Source organism: Caretta caretta, chromosome 16, assembly GCF_965140235.1.
Source record: "Caretta caretta isolate rCarCar2 chromosome 16, rCarCar1.hap1, whole genome shotgun sequence".
NCBI lineage: Eukaryota > Metazoa > Chordata > Testudines > Cheloniidae > Caretta > Caretta caretta.
The window spans coordinates 19,715,894-19,732,970 of record NC_134221.1 but is presented as its reverse complement, the minus strand read 5'-3'; the positions used below and the strand labels follow the sequence as shown (position 1 = coordinate 19,732,970).

The 17,077-nt window shown below is 46.7% G+C and overlaps 1 protein-coding gene across 3 annotated transcripts; it reads right to left on the bottom strand.

The window, feature by feature from the left end:
• Positions 1-569: 569 nt before the first annotated feature.
• INPP5E (inositol polyphosphate-5-phosphatase E) lies at positions 570-15,154 on the bottom strand. 3 transcript variants are annotated; one of them, XR_007352981.2, is made up of 12 exons: positions 15,049-15,154; positions 11,399-12,476; positions 10,051-10,174; positions 9,071-9,168; positions 8,107-8,231; positions 7,210-7,329; positions 5,977-6,084; positions 5,702-5,863; positions 4,718-4,833; positions 3,303-3,439; positions 1,844-2,065; positions 570-854 (listed from the first exon to the last, which is right to left on the bottom strand). XR_007352981.2 is itself a non-coding variant. In XM_048822605.2 (11 exons), the coding sequence occupies exons 2-11, from the start codon at positions 12,244-12,246 to the stop codon at positions 1,933-1,935; spliced, it is 1,971 nt and encodes a 656-aa protein (XP_048678562.2). In that variant the 5' UTR covers positions 12,247-12,476; positions 15,049-15,154; the 3' UTR covers positions 570-1,932. The 3 variants fall into 3 exon arrangements, 2 of the variants coding, with proteins under 2 accessions (XP_048678562.2, XP_048678563.2); XM_048822605.2 differs by having other exon boundaries at positions 570-2,065; XM_048822606.2 differs by having other exon boundaries at positions 570-2,065; positions 11,399-12,470; positions 15,049-15,146.
• Positions 15,155-17,077: the final 1,923 nt, after the last annotated feature.

Below are 17,077 nucleotides of genomic sequence, written 5' to 3'. Positions count from 1 at the left end.
ATTTTATTTGTAAACAGAAATTGGGACAGAAAACACACTAACAGGTGCTTTAACACAAAAATGCTGAAAACTGAGAGAAAGTTGGACTTTTCTTTATAATTTAATTTCTAGGCTATGTTTGCAGTATGAAAATATCACTTAAACCAAAATCTGATGTGTTTTTCAAAGGGGATGGGGAGACACATTAAAGACTCAGTTCTATATGGTGCTCGGGTCAGTTGAGCAAAGCACTTAAGCATATGCTCAACTTTAAGCATGAGAGTAGTCCCCCAGACTTCAGTCTTGCTGAATCGGGGTTGGCATACTCAGCACCTTGCAGGATTGAGCCTTATGTTCCTTCTATAAAGCAGCCAGTTCTCATTTGCTCTCCTACACATTCAACAATTCTATCCTCAGATACCTCAATGAAAGTTTTGCTCAAGGAGGCATTGATACACGATTACTGAGAGCAACATTTTTGTTGAAAACATGAAAAGGTGATTAGTAATAAATTAATGAAGGGTAGTACTTCTCATAGGTTTTCTTCTCAGAGTTTGGAATGATCACAATATTGTTCATGTTCTAAAATATATCTTTTCATCCAAAGGTTTATTGTGGAAGTAGGTGATTGCAAAATACCTAATTACAATGGAGCTTCCTCCAAATCATTTGCTTTGTATTTTCAGTAGTAATGTGGTTTAAAAAGTGCTAGCTTTAGCTAATGATTCAAGCAAGGTATGCCCATGAGAAGTTTTACTGTATTAACTGTCACGTACATTTTACCAGTGTAATACTTGACACTTAAGAGTGCCTTTACCTCCAGAAGAATCCACATTTTGCTGATTGGGAAACGCGGGGGACATAACTTCTCCAAACTGAGAATCAGAGAAAGAACAGAACTGAGTTATTCTGATTCCTGGTTCTTGCTCTGAATATCTCCTAAAGGTCAAAACACGTTTTTCTCCCACCCCAAAGTAGCTTTCTTTAGTGCAGCTTTTACTTCTACCATAAATCACTTTTTGCTGGATTTTTATATATTAACGCCACGGAGGCCACTGATTTCAGCTGCAGTGTCTCTTGCTGCTGCACGCTTGTAGCCGATTTCTCACTGAAGTAGAAACTGGATCTCCACTGCAGAGGATCCATAAATTATGATATGAACATTGGTTCAGAAAGTCTGACTTTATCTGAGGACATGTGCTCGTTTGAGAGATTAATATGCACCCTTAGCAACAACAGAAGTAGTAAAAATAAATACTAATTAAAAGGCCATCTCAAATGCACTTTGATTACTGTACATCCATACAGATCTTGCTGCAGAGGTCCACAACAGCAAAACTATTACGAGCAAGCATCAACCTGGGAGAGAGACTGCTCAGGTTCTCTAGTTGGTCCCCTTAGGTATTTTACAGAATACATTTGGCTATAGGTAAAGAAAGAAATAAACAACTGACATCAATGCCCTCCTGAGATGGATACTTACAAAGCAAGTATCCGGAACAGACTGAATAGAACAGATGGAACCACAATTATCTCCTTTTTGCAAAATGTCCTTGAGTAACCGCTCCAATCCAAGACCGCTCGTAATACAATGCACCCAATGGGGCATCTTGTCTTGGGTATGGCCAGAATCACCACCTAACTGCATCCTGTTGCTTGCAAAGGAAGTTTTGCTAAAAGTGACCTGACTGAATAAGCAAGGGCGTCTGTTCTGAATATTTACTCCCTTCCTCTTCAGCAATAAAGCACTCAAGTTCCTTGGATTAGCTCATGCAAATGAAACTTGAGAGCTGAAGTTTAAGACATTTAGCACAGGCCACAGCAACTGGTACTCAAACCGAGACCCCTTCCTCTTAAGCTGTACCTCTGCAGACATGGAATCAAGTCGTCTTTGCCTGGGTCTGAAATCCTCCTCCAGGGCACCATTTACAAGCTTGTTGCTGGGCTTTAAGGTCAGGAAACAGTACAGACTCTGCTGGATTTTTGGTCCTTTATCTCCTGCCGCTTCTGAAGTTCCCTTGTAATTCGTCTCTTTATTCCAATTAAATAAAGTTCTCTGTCAAACTGCCCTGCAGCGAGTGGGATGCTAAAATATAAAGAAAAGCTGTTAGATTTGTGCAACGTGCACAACTTATGTTGGCTTAGAGCTCCATGATTAGTGAAGGACCCAACAGTAGCAAGAATGAACTTTTCCATTTTCTCTTGGACTAAGGCATCTGGTTGTTGCTCTAACATTAAGTGAAACTAAATGTTTCTCTACCGTCGCAGCAAGTTAGGCTTGTTTGGAGAGGCTAGATTGAATAGTAAAAAGGAAACACCCTCAATCTAAGCATGAAACTTCCAGTATTAATGGGAAACATACATGAGGAAGTGGCTGTCAGCACTGGACCCTTAAACATATGACTGTCAGTCAAATAGATAAAAGAAACAATAAATGTTTGGTTAACTATTAACTGGTCCTGCGAGTCTCGTTATCTAACTTCCAAGAAAAGTCACTCTGAAATGTGTACGGCTCCACAGCTCATCCCCGTTGTTCCGCGCAGGCTAAGATGGAGTTTACTTATGCAGGATCGGAAAGCCTTCCTCTTCCTCCTGAGCCCATAAATTACTTCCCATCCTGTAGCCAGGGAGCAGAAGAATGGGAGCAATGCACCAAACCTGTTTGCCTTCATGGAATCAGCAACATCTCTGTATTTATCATGTTGACATGGTCACATTTCACCCACCCCAGAACAGAGCACCTATTGAGTTCTGGAGATGGGCAGGCACAAACCCGCCCACATCTGAAACCGAGCAAACAGCAATTTTAACTGCACTGACTTCCCGAACACCCAGTCAGCACTGTTTTCTAATTTATAGATTCTTTAACATTTTTAATTACTTGGGCATGCAACTCACAAGGGAGACAACTAGCTCTACTGAAACACAACCACTTCTAGGGAGGGGGAAAAGGAAGTTTTGGGCAAGGGGAAAAGGGCAGCCCCCCTATTTCCTCTATAAAGGGCAATGAGAACTGTCTCTCAGATGAGCATCCTTATGTGGTAAATGCACTAGACTCAAGTTATCTCCCTCAGAAGGACCAAGGGGACTGGCAGGAGGGATTCTGCTATTGCCAGGCTGGGTTAAATGCTTTTTATTGTTTTCGGCACTGGGTCCAAACGTTACACAGAAATCACCCAAATACACTGCAGTGAGTTACAGGGGATTCATTCCATCTCAGGAGCTCTTGTGACAACATAAGCCACAAATTCCTGACAGGAAACATGTCCTAGGAACTCACTGCAGCCTGATCACATGTGTAGATGCACAAACAGGTCACTGACTTGTCTCTGCCGGGCCTGACTTTCACCCGGAACAGCCCGTACACTGGCCTGTGGTCTGACGTTTTGACCACGGAACAGGAGGAGTACTTCACGGCATGGATGTCATCCTTGTGACGGCTCCTGTAGATCACTCGATCCTGGGAGGCCGAGAAAGAAAGAAGGAGGGAAACAGATGGTCACTCCCTTTTGCCTATCTGCTCTGGAGAGAAACACTTGTTCGCTAAAGACACAGGTTAATTTAAAACCGTCCACTTTTAAAAGTGCCTTGCAATCAAAGGAACTCAGAGTCCTGTGTAGGACTCATTCTCCCCTGCCCCAGCACCCTGGGAGGGAGGCAGCACACTGGAGCATGCATATCTGGCACTGCAAACCCAAGGATCTGCTTTGCATACAGCTCTACGTGTTGGTGAGAATTCCCTCTCAATGAGCTTCCATGCCGTACATGGCTGACCCTCTGGACTCGAAGAGGGATAGCTGTCCTTGCCGCATCTCACCTCCTATCTGGCAGGGGACTGGGGATCCTGGATCCATATATCTGAGGATCCACTGACCCTTCCCCTAGCTCACCCCCTATGTGCCACTCTGCTTGGGGTGATGTGGAAGTTTCCAGCATGCCTGTTTGATCAGGTAGACACACGGCGATGGGAAGGGCATCCCCATCAGTCACCCACGACAGGTGGATTTCCTCCCATAGAGAGCAACAGAACTGCTATCCAGCTGTGATGGGATGTTCACCCCACACTAGCCTGGAAAGTTGTAATGTGGCTCAGAGGGGTTAAATAGGCCCACGTGAGGGAGAGCTAGGCTTGACAAGCAAGCACTAAGAGAGACTGAAGAGCAGCTGGGCAGGAGCAGGCAGGGCTGGTATAAGGCCAGGAAGCCTGCAGTCATTCTCTGGGCTTACAGAGGGAAAGCAGGAGACCCAAGGGAGAGTAGAAGCCCTGGCCACGAAGGCAGGGTTTACCCAGAAGGGCTGTGGAGCGGAAGCCTTGTAGAGGTGGAGCAGGAAATGGCCCAGGGAAATAGCAGCAAGGTTTTGGATTGTGCAAACCATGGTCACTGATTCGAGATTCCCTGACCTGGAACCCAGATTAGTGCATGGGCCCAGGTTCCCCGATTCTCCACTGGGGAAGTGATATAGTCTTGAACTGGAGGACTGCTGGGAATGATAGCCGGTCCACCAGTGAAATTCTAGTGACCTGGCCAGCAGGCCAAGCCATAAAGAGGAAGCACCGCAACCCCTGGAGTAATAGAGAGGCCACCCGAGCGGCAGGAAGGGCATCAGATCATGCAGAGACATTTCCCAGATGCAGTCAGGAGGAGGAGCCCCAGCCATGAGTAGAGAACCTACAGTGGCCAAGAAGGATTGTTAGTCCATTCCCTCCCCAGAAGCGTGTTTATAAGTAACCCTGTACCGTGTATGAAGGCGTCCTCTTCTTGGAAGTGGTGTCGTAGCTATCCTGCCCTATATCGAACTTATAGGAAGGACGGAAATGAATGGCAGCCTCCTGGAACCCTTTGAAAATAGCCCCTGCAGGGGAAGGGGAGGCAGTATGAAGAACAAAGTGATTCTTCTCTAGTAACCAAGCATAACAGCATCTGGACGTTTACAACACACATTTTAAAAGCAGTTTACCAATCGGCTAGAAACTAAACCAGTAACGTACAGGGCTACAAAACCGGACCCAGACAGCATAACTGGGGGGTTAGCTAAAGTCTGTTCAAATTAAGGGTGAATCTCTAATAAGGGAACATTTAAAAGACTGGAGAACTAATACTTGGCATGTTTATGGTACCTTCCATTGAAACCCTCCGCATGCTTTGCAAATCAATCAGCTCTAAGCACCCCTGTGAGACAGATGGGAATTCTCTCCAGTTTACAGAGCAGTGAAGAGAGGCAAGGCACACCCCACCTTCGTGCAGGGGAGACTCCCCAACTCCAGGGCACTAGGACCCAGGTGGCGGAATTAACACGACACTTGCTGCCATCACATTGTTCACTTGTGTGTTCTGCCCTGCGTTTCTCTTGTCTGTTTAGACTGTAAGCTCTTCGGGGCAAGGACTGTCTTCTACCCTGTGTTCGTGCAGCAACCGGCACAATGGGACCTAGTCTTGGCTGGCCTGCAGGCACCACCATAATAGACGTGATTAATAATAATGGACTACCTTGGCAGGAGCATGTGGAATGTCAGGCAGAACCCAAGAATTCACATTCCTACTCCCCTACTTGGAAGTGTGATTAGATTTGAAAGCTATTGGCTTTCCCTTCCCAGAGACAACGCCCTCACTTATTTCAGTGGCTATTCAAGAAGTAAGGAGCAGGCTGTAGACATTCACATGCTTGGAAATCTCCAGTCAGTGGGGACTAGCAGTAGAGGGGAAGGCAGCAAGTCCCTTACCATCATTCATTTCTTTAATGAGCTGGTCATACTGCAGTAGCTTGGACAGGTCTTTTTCCAGATGCTGGTTCAGGATTGAATCCACGCTCTCACGATCCTTGTTTAGTCGGAAATTGAAGTCTCCAAACCAGAACACCTCGTCGAACCGAGTTGTGACGTCAGCTGCAAAGCCAAGTGAGACGGCCATCAGCCTGATTTCTGCTTTGGGGTGGAGCAGCAAGTTAACCCACAAATCCTTCCACACACACGGATTCTGTTCACATCAAGTTACTCACAAGGGCTGGATCGATAGGGATTTGTATCCGGGACATTCTTGGGAAGTGCAAGTGCTTGGATGGTTTTATTGTAGTCCAGTATCCTCTCATACACTTTACCATCCCCCGCTGAAAGAGAGATGCATAAACACTGCAAATTCATGTGGAAAGATGGAGATTTTGTGCAGAATATAAATACAATTGCCATGGATCATTATTATGTAGATTGTGGTAGAGTCCAAAATGTGCTGGGCACTTTCTAAACATGTAGGATGAGATGGTTCCTACCCTGAAGAGAGTACAAATTAAAAAGGCAGCGACAGGTGTGATAGGGAAAGGGGACATAACACACAGAGCATTTGGTGTGTCAGTAGAAGTTTGGTTTGTGAGTTCCCTTCCCTCATACTTCCCAACCCTGCAATCCCCAGCTTCAAATCCAGTGTCATTATGCACCACCACCCCTCCGCATGTAGGAGCAGTTAACTCTCAGGATCCATTAATGTAATGTACAAGGAGGTGACCTAATCGGTAGGAGTGATCTTCAGAAGAGATTTAAATGAGGAGAGGGGAGTCATTTTGTAGACCAGCCCTCATTCTTTATGGAGGGAGAGCGTGGAAGGAGACACAGATGTGGGAGAGCTGGACAAATGGCAATAAGCCTGGCGTCACTGGCAAAGTGGAGGAGATAGGGATGGGACAAAACTATGAGAGACAAAGGGAGATATATGAGGAGCAGCAGCCTCAAAAGCAAGGAGCCTGAACTTGATGCGACGGAGAAGAAAGGAGTCAGTGGAGGGATTCAAAGCAGGTGGGATGGAATGAGAGGCAAGAGGATTTTAGCAGCTGTTCTCTGTATGAACTGGAGGGGGCAGAGTGAGTGCTGGAAGACCAGAGAGGAGCTTACAGTAATAAAGCCAGAAGAGGAGGATTTAACTGTGTGGTTAGAGCGAAAGGCTCAGATCTCAGAAACGCAGCGAAGGCAGAAGCAGTAGTTCAGATATGCCAACAAGGAGTTCATTCTACACTTGGTTTGCTCACAGCTTAAATGGTGGGGTGTGCTATGGCAAAGAGGAGATTAAAATAAGGAATTCATACACTTTACCACTGCCAAGAGCAAAACACAGTAGCTCCATGTCGGAGTCAGCCTTAGAGCAGTAAGTAATACAGCAAATGGGCACAAGTATCTTGTAAGCCAGGTGAAGCAATTTCCGCCCCCCAAACAGGACATTTGTGTTAAGTATGTAACTGACTCACATGTGAAATGGGACGTGACGAAGAGGAAGGAAGTCCCAAAGAACGTGAAGCAGATTCCAAGGGCTCCCTTCGTTTTGATCTGAGACACAATGCGAGTGGTCACAGTGGCATATTCCACCTCTGCAGGGAGAAGGAAAGAGAAGCTGCTGCTGTTACAGGAAGCCCATTGAAACTGCATTGTGGGGAGGAAAGAGGGTGGGGAAGGGAGGAGGGGGCAGTCATTTAATCAGGCTGCTGCGTTGTTGATAGGGCTCCAAGGATCCCAGCTCACTTTACAAACTGTACATGCATCATTGCAGTACGCCCGCCCTCCGGCCAGGCCCCAGCCAGGCAGTTAGCAGGAACACACACCACCACTGGCTCAGGACGTAGGGAAAACACCTAGCAAGTGCCACAGGTTTGTGAAGGTCCATGTGGCACAGACAAGACCTCTGCTGTCAAGGTGGCATCTGCGAGACACCCACAGCAAAACAAATGTCACTCAGCTTCTCTATCTGGGAATCTAGCCTTCACAGAAGGAGGAACGATGCACCCACCCTGGTGGCAGATGAACCTCGAACTGAAGGGAGTCCAGAGGCTTCAAACATGAGGTTTAGTCCTAAAAGCCATCCCCTCCGGCTTGTGGTTCATAATAAATACATAGGTTACTCTGCTCCCAAGAGGTGCTTAGCGCTCACAACCCCCATGGAGCTCTCAAAAAGCCTGGTCCTATTTGGCATGGCAGGCTACTGATCAGAGTTTGGGCATCACAAACACTTTCAGCAGGTAAGGAGAATTTACACCTTTGACTGATGCCACTCTGAGGTTTCCACCCACCATTACAAGCCTCCCTGTCCCACACAGCGACAGCGCAATTTTTCCCTCTCTGTAATCTCCAGCGCTTAATTAACAACGTACCTGAGCAGAACCAGATGAGGTCTCTTCTTATGAACACTGACATGTAGAGAACTCCGTGTGCAGCTGAGTACAGCATGACGTAATGGGGCCCCAGCGTCTCCTGCAGACGGATCTCCCACTCTCTTCTATGGGAGACAACAAAAGCACCATGGCTACATCACAACTACAGGACAACATGGAGGGGAAGAGTTGTCAGTCTCTGGGCAGTAGGAGAGAGAGATGTAGCCCTTGGGAGGTGCCACAATGATGCCCACTGGTGATGAGAGGAAGGTGATGGTGATGAGGAAGACAATGGAATGAGCAGGCAGCGTGGGGAGCCAGCAGTGTGAGGGTGCAGCAACTGCTACCATATTAGGGTTTTCACGGCAAACCTCCTCTACCAAAACAATGGTGCACTGGGCTGATCTGAAGACAAACAGCTTTTTAAATTGAGGACGTATAAAACCTATAGGCAAACACAGTAAGCACCTTGTTGGTTGCATGCAGCAACTTTACTCTGACATAGTTTTACATATCAATAGATCACAGGAACTGCCAGAGGGCATTCTGAAATTCTTGGAAGGATGCTAAGAATGAATGCACATCCACAGCATCTTTCAGCCAGCCTGATGCCTAACTGTACCCTGGGGAGCGACCCTGCTTAAGGTCACACAAGTCAGCAGCAGAGCTGAAGGTTCCCACTGAAATCAAGAGTTTTGCTACTGCTTTCAGTGAGAGGAGTACCGAGCCCAAACTTTGGGTGATGATAGGTGGTTAGGACTATTATGAGGTTAAATAAAGACACCCTCTAGAACTCGTTTTCTCCTTATACTGAGGAGTTCACAGATTTATGAAATATAAATAAAGCACAAGGGGAATTCTATTCTGTTTTTTGGTGTATTGAAAACTAATTTAAAAAGAAGAAAAAAACCTGCAGTGATTAGCAAGTGACAAGGGTGGCTCTGCATTACACTGTTTCTGCTACCTGTCTGGACAGCCTTCTTGAACGCCAACAACATACATGTCCTGGGCATAGTCAGGATCCGATGGGAACAAGAAGTCATCCAGATTCTCTGGAAGTTCCTACAAAAAAAGGAAGAGATTCACAGCGTCCGTTATGCTAGCATTTGGAAAAGGAGGGGAGGGAAAATCCAGAAAGACTTCAAGTTGAATGAGTTAATAAATCACTTACAACCACTGCTAATATTTTGTACTTACATAGCATTTTAGATCTGAGACGCTCAACATTAATCAAGTCTAATAACCTCCCTGCCCCATAGCTAAGCATCATGGTACCCATGCTGTAGATATGGAAATTGAGAAACAGGGGTGAAGAGTTTTGGTCAAGGTCACACAATGAATGCCGTGGCCTAATGTGTATTTTTAACTTCTCTCGGATATTTATTTAAGAAGAGTTTAGAGGCTATATACAGACCTCTTTAAAGTCCTGAACCTGCATCCCCCGTTGAACTCACCTAGTGAGCCTCAAACTCTCTGGCTCCGTCCCTAAGTCACTTGGCTGCAGCAATCTCAGGTTTCTCTGCTGTGCAGAGATGTAGTTACAATTATGTTCCCCTTCAGAGACATTCTCTCCATAAGCAGTTGTGCATCACACAGATTAATAGGGCTCCAATCCTAATTGAGGCCCTAGGGAGCACTCACAATACTAATAAAAAAGCAGCAGCTCCCACCTTCCTGCTCGCTATATATCAAATACTACAGGTCACAGAATTTCACCATTACAACAATCACATCTGCTCAACTGAGCATGTGCAAGAGGATCCAAGGACACAGGAGGAAGGCTGAGCTGCCATAGAGACTAAGCTACTCAGGCAGATGAAGATCAACATCATAAATATATTGAGAGTGACAATTTCGCAAGAAGCAGTGGTGCTAGTCTGTTTAACAAACACAGGGGGAAATATGCATCGCCAAGAGCCAAATTCAGGAGATTCATGTACCCACCTTCCGGCCTTGCATATTCCAGGTGGCCACAAATATTCCAATGCTCCGATCAGGGAAATATCTGCTCAGTTCTTCTGCTCCCAGCAATGCACCACTAGCTAGAAGACTGCCTTCCAAATAGCTTCTGTGAAACAAGGAGAGGGAAAAGAATTTTTAAAAACTCCATATTATTAAAAAGGCATATAAGCAAATGTTCTGGTTGCTGGAATCCTAATTTGCATCACTCAAGAATAGACCCAAATCTTAACAATATTTAACATTGTATAGTACTTTGTGTATTAAAAGTTCCTTTAAAAACCGAGCTAATATTCACAGCCCTCAGAAATGCAGCATTAAATATTGAGTTGCTTCCAGGGAGAGAAGACGTGACACCGAAAGAGGAATCTGGCCAGAACACCAGGGTCCATACACTCTCTTGTGAAAAGGGCCACAAGGTTTTTTAACACCCACAAGTGGTCAGTGTTGTTTGATATCTTAGTCAAGAGACAACAATTCTAGCAGCACAGTTCTACTCACTCTCCTATAACACATGGGCACCCGTCAGTAACGGCTCAGCAGGAATAATGAAATGTACTGAATCACTAATACTACTTCCTGCAGCACCAGGTGCTCCTTGGGGGTTTTCATATCCACTGAAGTGAAGTACTGAGCTGGCCCAAGCCTGCTTTAGCTTGGCAAATCTGATGAGATCATCGTCGCCTGAGGGGGCACCAGGCCATAAGCATGAGACACTAAAGATATGAAGCACACAGAACAAAGCAGAGTAGCTTGGAGTTCTCAGAGGTCTTCTTATGGAGGAACAGAACACTCAGCATCCTGTTTCACAGCATGCAAGCTTCCTGACTATACACTAAACCAGAAAGGACATTTTTAAACAGCCAAGTTGTATTAACACTCTTTTCAGTTACAACATCCCATTTAGAGAGCTCTCTGAGCACTGCCAAAGCTGCTTGCAATTCTCTCAAGCAATCCCCAGTCAGCCTCTGACCAATGCTCAGGTTGGTGTCAGGAAGCGCTATGATTCTAAGCCTTGATTAATACAGCCAGCGACTGCACTTTCTACATGTTATGCTTGTGCTCTCAAAATATTCCCCGCATTTCCTGGACACACATTGATCCAGCCCCAGTGTTTCTTCCTAGCATGCTGCTCTTCTGAGGAGCTTTGCCATAAAGCAGCCATTCAAAAACTTGCCCCTCCCATGACAGTAAATATAAGGGAACAAACAACTAATGATAATTTGCTCACTGGTCAAGTTACTTATTCCAGACAAACAGAATTCTGCAAGGCAATGGGCCATCTAGTAACAAATACTGTATTCTCTCTGCTGTGAAAAGAAGGAGAATATACCTGTTTCGAACATCCTTGGCACGAAGAGGGGTGAGCAGGCTGAACGTAGACTTCATGGAGTCTGTGGAACAGCTATCGCAGACCATCCCACGGTTGTGAAGCCCGGTGTCACTCAGGCTGCTGCTCAACCTTTCAAACCTGCTCTGAGAATAATGTTGGTAATCCATATAATCTGAGTCGATCCTATTAGCTGTCCTCAGCACGTGAGAGGCCACGCTGAGTTCCAGGGGGGGCAGTGGTCGAGGGGGTGTTATTTTGGACAGCCGGGGTTTGCTGCCTGAAGATTCTTTCCCCTGCATAAGCCCCACAGAGGCACTGGGAACCTCAGAGACCTGTTTCTCGGAATCTGAAATGCTACCCTTGTTCTTCCCATAAGGGCTCGCTTCCGGGGCATCCTGCAAGTTGTGCAAAGAACCCTGTTCGCCATTGAGTACCACTCTGCTCCTGGTGGGATGACTCAGGGACGACTCCTGGAGAGAGCCATTGGAGGAGCTTGTCTCATTGGGATCGATCAGATTTTCCAGACTCATTCTAAACACTCTCCTCCTCCTCCAGCTTTTCTCATCAAGAGATGATGCTCGCGCTAGCCTGGGTTTCCTGGGAGGCTTTGGAGTGACAGATTTAATCTTCATATTGGGTTTGATTTCATCAGGGGGAAATCTTAAGGTGTCATTTAAAAAGGATTCTATGTCTGGATGGTCCTCAAGTGCAAGCACCCTGCTGTCACCAGCCTCCTTCCTCATAGCTCCACCAGTCTTCTTCACTTGCTGGTCCTGTAGTACTCTGCCCGCTGTGCTCGAAGTAATACATGCCACTGCATGCTGGGAAAATCCATTTGGAGGGTTCATTCTCCTCCTATGTACCAGCTATGGACCCCTCTCCATAGAGTCAGTCCCTCAAAGAGTCATCTTCCTTTACTGTATAGTTTTGGCTCGCAGCGTGGTAAGTTCAGGAGTTTGAACCGAAACACAGAGATCGGGAATGTGAATACACATGAGTCTTTTGCCAGGAATACAGGAAATTTATGTGAGTAGCAAGATGCATGGCTGGAAAAGCCTTAGAGGTAAGAAACCTGCAACTGCCCAAAAGAAACAGAACTGTAACAACCTGCTGAGCCGTATACTATAAACACAATAAAATCATGCTCTTGCATAGCCCCTTCCATCAGAGGATCTCAAAGCATTTTGCAAACCTTAACAAGCCCCCTGTAAAAAAGATTAGTGTTATTTCCATTTTACAGAAGGAGAAATTTAGGCCCAGAAGAGTGAAATGACTTCCCAAGGGCTGTATGTGACACTGGAAGTAAATTCCCACCGTGCGTTTTATAAGGCAGGATGTTTGTTCACTTTAGCAGAGCAGGAAATGAAAATTAAAATCACATACAAGTTACCACCCTAATGTTTTAGGCTTTCAGATGGTCACTCTGTGTGCTGATTCCATAATACAGGTAGGTAAAACATTCAGCATCAGAAATCAGTAAGTTTTCAATGATCTTAGGTTCTGTAATGATCCCATATCACCATAATCAATTAAGGTAGACCTGTGGCTGCAAAACACATAGGCCACTACCACTTGAGTTGAAGAAGACTCTCCCTTAGCTGCAGCAGCATTAGGCGTTATATGTGCCCCTCTATGGGACACAATCTTGGGATCCACAAAACAACTTCTTACCATAAAGGCAAGGTGCTTGTCCAGATAGCTACAAGCAAATTACAGTACAACACTGCATTGCTCAACAGTCTCACCTGACAGGGGTGAAATGCAAATCTTATCAGAGTTATCCTGTTAAATATCAATCAAGCCTGAATGTTATCTTAATCTTCTCAACACGTATTGGGTCAACATGTGTATGTTCTCCAGTGGCTGGGAGTCTGGAATGATATTCTATTCCTGGATTCATCACTGATTATTTATTATTAATATGGCACCAAACATTTACTAGGAGCTTTATGACCTTTTAACCTCTCGGAGGAAATTTACTCACCTGTAAAATGGGCATACTCCTATTTACCTGCCTCAGAGGAGCCTTATGAAATGTAGGCCTCACCTGCACACAAGCTTGCATAAGTTGTTGAACTGGTGCAAACCGCTCTTATTTTGGCTTAAGCGTGGCTTACTTCATTTTACGGTTCCTAACCAATTTAGAGCTAAACCAAAATAATCTAAAACCCTTTGAGACTCTTGGGTTCAAATCACCATACCACAGATTATTTTCTAAGGTACTTGTAAGAGAAGTTCTGCTGGTAATGCAAATAATAAAATTTTAGTAAAGCTACTATGGTGACTGGAGTAGCATAAGAGTCTGGAGAGAATAAAGGCAGGGTTTCTTTATTGGCTAAAGAAAAGGACTCCAGATTGGGCCTTAATTCCTGTTCAACCGTAACATTATGCTACCCCACAAAAGGGTGGGTCACTCCCAGAGCCTGGGGAAACTATTTTTATCCAAAGGGGCTGGGATTTTTCAGTGACCTGATGGACAGAGAGTCTAAACAGCATGGTTAGGAAAGGCCACCCCACTTGCTCCCCTTTTCTGGGGCAGGAACCCCCATAGCTAGGGCTGATAGTGCCAGAGCTTTGTGTTAGTGATAAAAACACTTATTTCACTCCAGGTGTGTGTGCATATGGGGACTGGGACACAGATACTGTGTGTGTCTATATATATTGGGGGGGGGGCAAGATAGAGATGGGGGGCACAGAGACTGTGTCTATCAATATAGCAGTGAGACACACCAGTGTGTTTGTGTGTGGTGGGGGGGAGAACACAGGCAGTGTGTGTATGGGTGGGACTCACACTGTGTGTGTATGTAGGGGGGGATACACACAGTGTGTGGGGGACACAGAGATTGTGTCTGTCGATGTGGCAGTGAGACACACCAGTGTGTGGGACTCACACTCTGTGTGTGTGTGTCTGTGTGTAGGGGGGACACACAGCGTGGGGGGCACACAGAGATTGTGTCTGTCGATGTGGCAGTGAGACACACCAGTGTGTGGGACTCACACTGTGTGTGTGTGTGTGTGTGTGTGTGTCTGTGTGTAGGGGGGACACACAGCGTGGGGGGCACACAGAGATTGTGTCTGTCGATGTGGCAGTGAGACACACCAGTGTGTGGGACTCACACTCTGTGTGTGTGTGTCTGTGTGTAGGGGGGACACACAGCGTGGGGGGCACACAGAGATTGTGTCTGTCGATGTGGCAGTGAGACACACCAGTGTGTGGGACTCACACTGTGTGTGTGTGTGTGTGTGTGTGTGTCTGTGTGTAGGGGGGACACACAGCGTGGGGGGCACACAGAGATTGTGTCTGTCGATGTGGCAGTGAGACACACCAGTGTGTGGGACTCACACTCTGTGTGTGTGTGTCTGTGTGTAGGGGGGACACACAGCGTGGGGGGCACACAGAGATTGTGTCTGTCGATGTGGCAGTGAGACACACTTGTGTGTGGGGGGGGAGACACACAGCGGGGGGGGCAGTGCCCGCGGGGTGTGATCAGACACTGAAGTGCCGGGGGGGGCGGGCTGGAGACCCCGTGTCTAGACCAACAGGGGCGGGGGGGGCGCTCAGTCACCCTACGGGCAGGGGGGCGAGTCAGAGGCCGAGCGACCCGGCGGGGACGGGGGGGGCCCGCGGGAGGATCCGGCGCCGCCCTCACCTCCAGTCCAGCGAGCAGCCCGCGGCCCGGCCTTAGCAACCGGCGCGCTCGGCAGCCGCGGGCCCGGGCCGCCCCTGACAACGAGCCGCCGCGGCTCGGAGGGCCGGAGCCCGCCGCGAGCGCGCCCTGCCGCCCGGAGGGGGGACCGGCGCCCTCAGCCCCGGCGGCCCGGCCCCGGCGCAGCGCCGCGGGGGCGTGGAGGCACCGGACCCGCCCAGCCGCCTGCCCTCGCTTTGCCGCGAGCAGCGGCTCAGCCGCTCCCGGCCACGGCGCCCCTCGCAGGAGTCTGATCTGGCGTGGGTACCCCACCTTTCACCGCACTTCAGGGCTGCTTGCTTACAAAATCAGACCTAAAAATACAAGGGGCACAGCACCAGTGGTTTGAGCATTGGCCTGCTAAACCCAGGGTTGTGAGTTCAATCCTTGAGGGGGCCATTTAGGGATCTGGGGCAAAAATTGGGGATTGGTCCTGCTTCAAGCAGGGGGTTGGACTAGATGACCTCCTGAGGTCCCTTCCAACCCTGACCTTCTATGATTCTAAGTACCCTGCCTGCAAAAGAGAGAGAGAGAGAGAGAAAACAAACAATTTACCATCTAAATACCCCAAGGAATCCATTGGAATAGCACTATTGTGCTCACGTTTCCCTGTAGAGTGTATATACAAGTCACTGTCTCTATGCAATTTTCGTTTGTACCAACTCGGCGAGAGCTTTCTATGTAGCCTGTTGTAAAACTAGCCAAATATCTAGATGAATTGGCATCCGATGAAGTGAGCTGTAGCTCACGAAAGCTCATGCTCAAATAAATTGGTTAGTCTCCAAGGTGCCACAAGGCCTCCTTTTCTTTTTGCGAAAACAGAGTAACACGGCTGCCACTCTGAAACCTGTATCCCCAGAAGTACTCAGACCCCTTGTTGAGAACCAGGGGCCTCCCATTTCAGCCTTTCAACAATTTAGCAAGATGCAACAAGGGATTAAACATGATATACTAGGAGCCGCTATTTCTAGGAGATAGGATACAGAATTTAGAAGGGATGTTTCAGGGTATTAGACAACTGAAAGAGTTTAGGAAGCAACATTGTCGTCTATAGGCAGAGACTATCCCACAACTGTCCATTACATGGTATCCTACAGGTGCCTCGAACACTGTCAGTTCTGGCTGCACTACAGTGGAGCACTGGCTGAAGTAGGTATGGCAATTCTTATGTTTAACACCCATTCCTTTTTCATTTTTTACCCCTTAAACTGTACTAATTATACAAGTAGATTCTCACTAGAGTTAGCCAGAAACCCAGGTCGTTTGCAGTATTCTTTCCACCATACACTACAAAACGTGAGCAAGAATAAATGGAAACTTTTTCTGTCTCACCTCTGCAACTCGGGAAAGGAAATGTTTTTTAAAAATATACATGGTAGAGCAAATTACTAGGATTTTTGAAAAACTAGCACATGAAGTCTGAACTGATCTGCAATATCAGTAGGCGGCCCTATGGGAAATCATGAAGGATCACAGGAGACACCATCTCACCCATTGCACCTGAGAGATGGAAGGGGAGAACTCAGTGCTTAATTTGTGCCAGTGCTTGGCAAGGCCGAGCCCTGGCTCCTCCAGGCTTGGCAATTCATAGCCCTGGCGTTCCTGCATCAGTTATCAATGTAAAAAAAATTGCTTGAGCCACAGCACCTCTTTCATTGCAAATTAAGCACTGGGAGGACTTTCGTATAAAATTTGATTTGAACATGGAAGTGTCAGCTAAAGAAAGGTGCCTAGAACTAAGGATGAGGCATTTCTTGCTTCTCAGACTTAGAAATTGATTGGAGGTTAGATACATGCTACTAAATACTTACTTTAAAAAAAAAAAAAAGGAAAAAACCTCATTGACTTGGGCCCATAAAGTAGGGATGCAACAGGTTTTAACTGTGCCTGTTCTAAGCAAGCACCTCCTACTTCAAGCCGTCTGTAAGTGGACAGAAACTAATGCAGCTTTTATCATGGAATCTTCACAAAAAAAAATTTCAGTGAATAGGCA

Bases quoted from the DNA above. Each gene is read 5' to 3' on its own strand.
- INPP5E (XM_048822605.2), bottom strand. From the start codon at position 12,246: ATGAACCCTCCAAATGGATTTTCCCAGCATGCAGTGGCATGTATTACT. The intron at 7,330-8,106 runs GTACGTTGTTAA...TTCTCCCTGCAG, and splicing joins CCTCATCTGGTTCTGCTCAG to AGGTGGAATATGCCACTGTG. The intron at 3,440-4,717 runs GTACAGGGTTAC...TCGGCCTCCCAG, and splicing joins AGAGGACGCCTTCATACACG to GATCGAGTGATCTACAGGAG.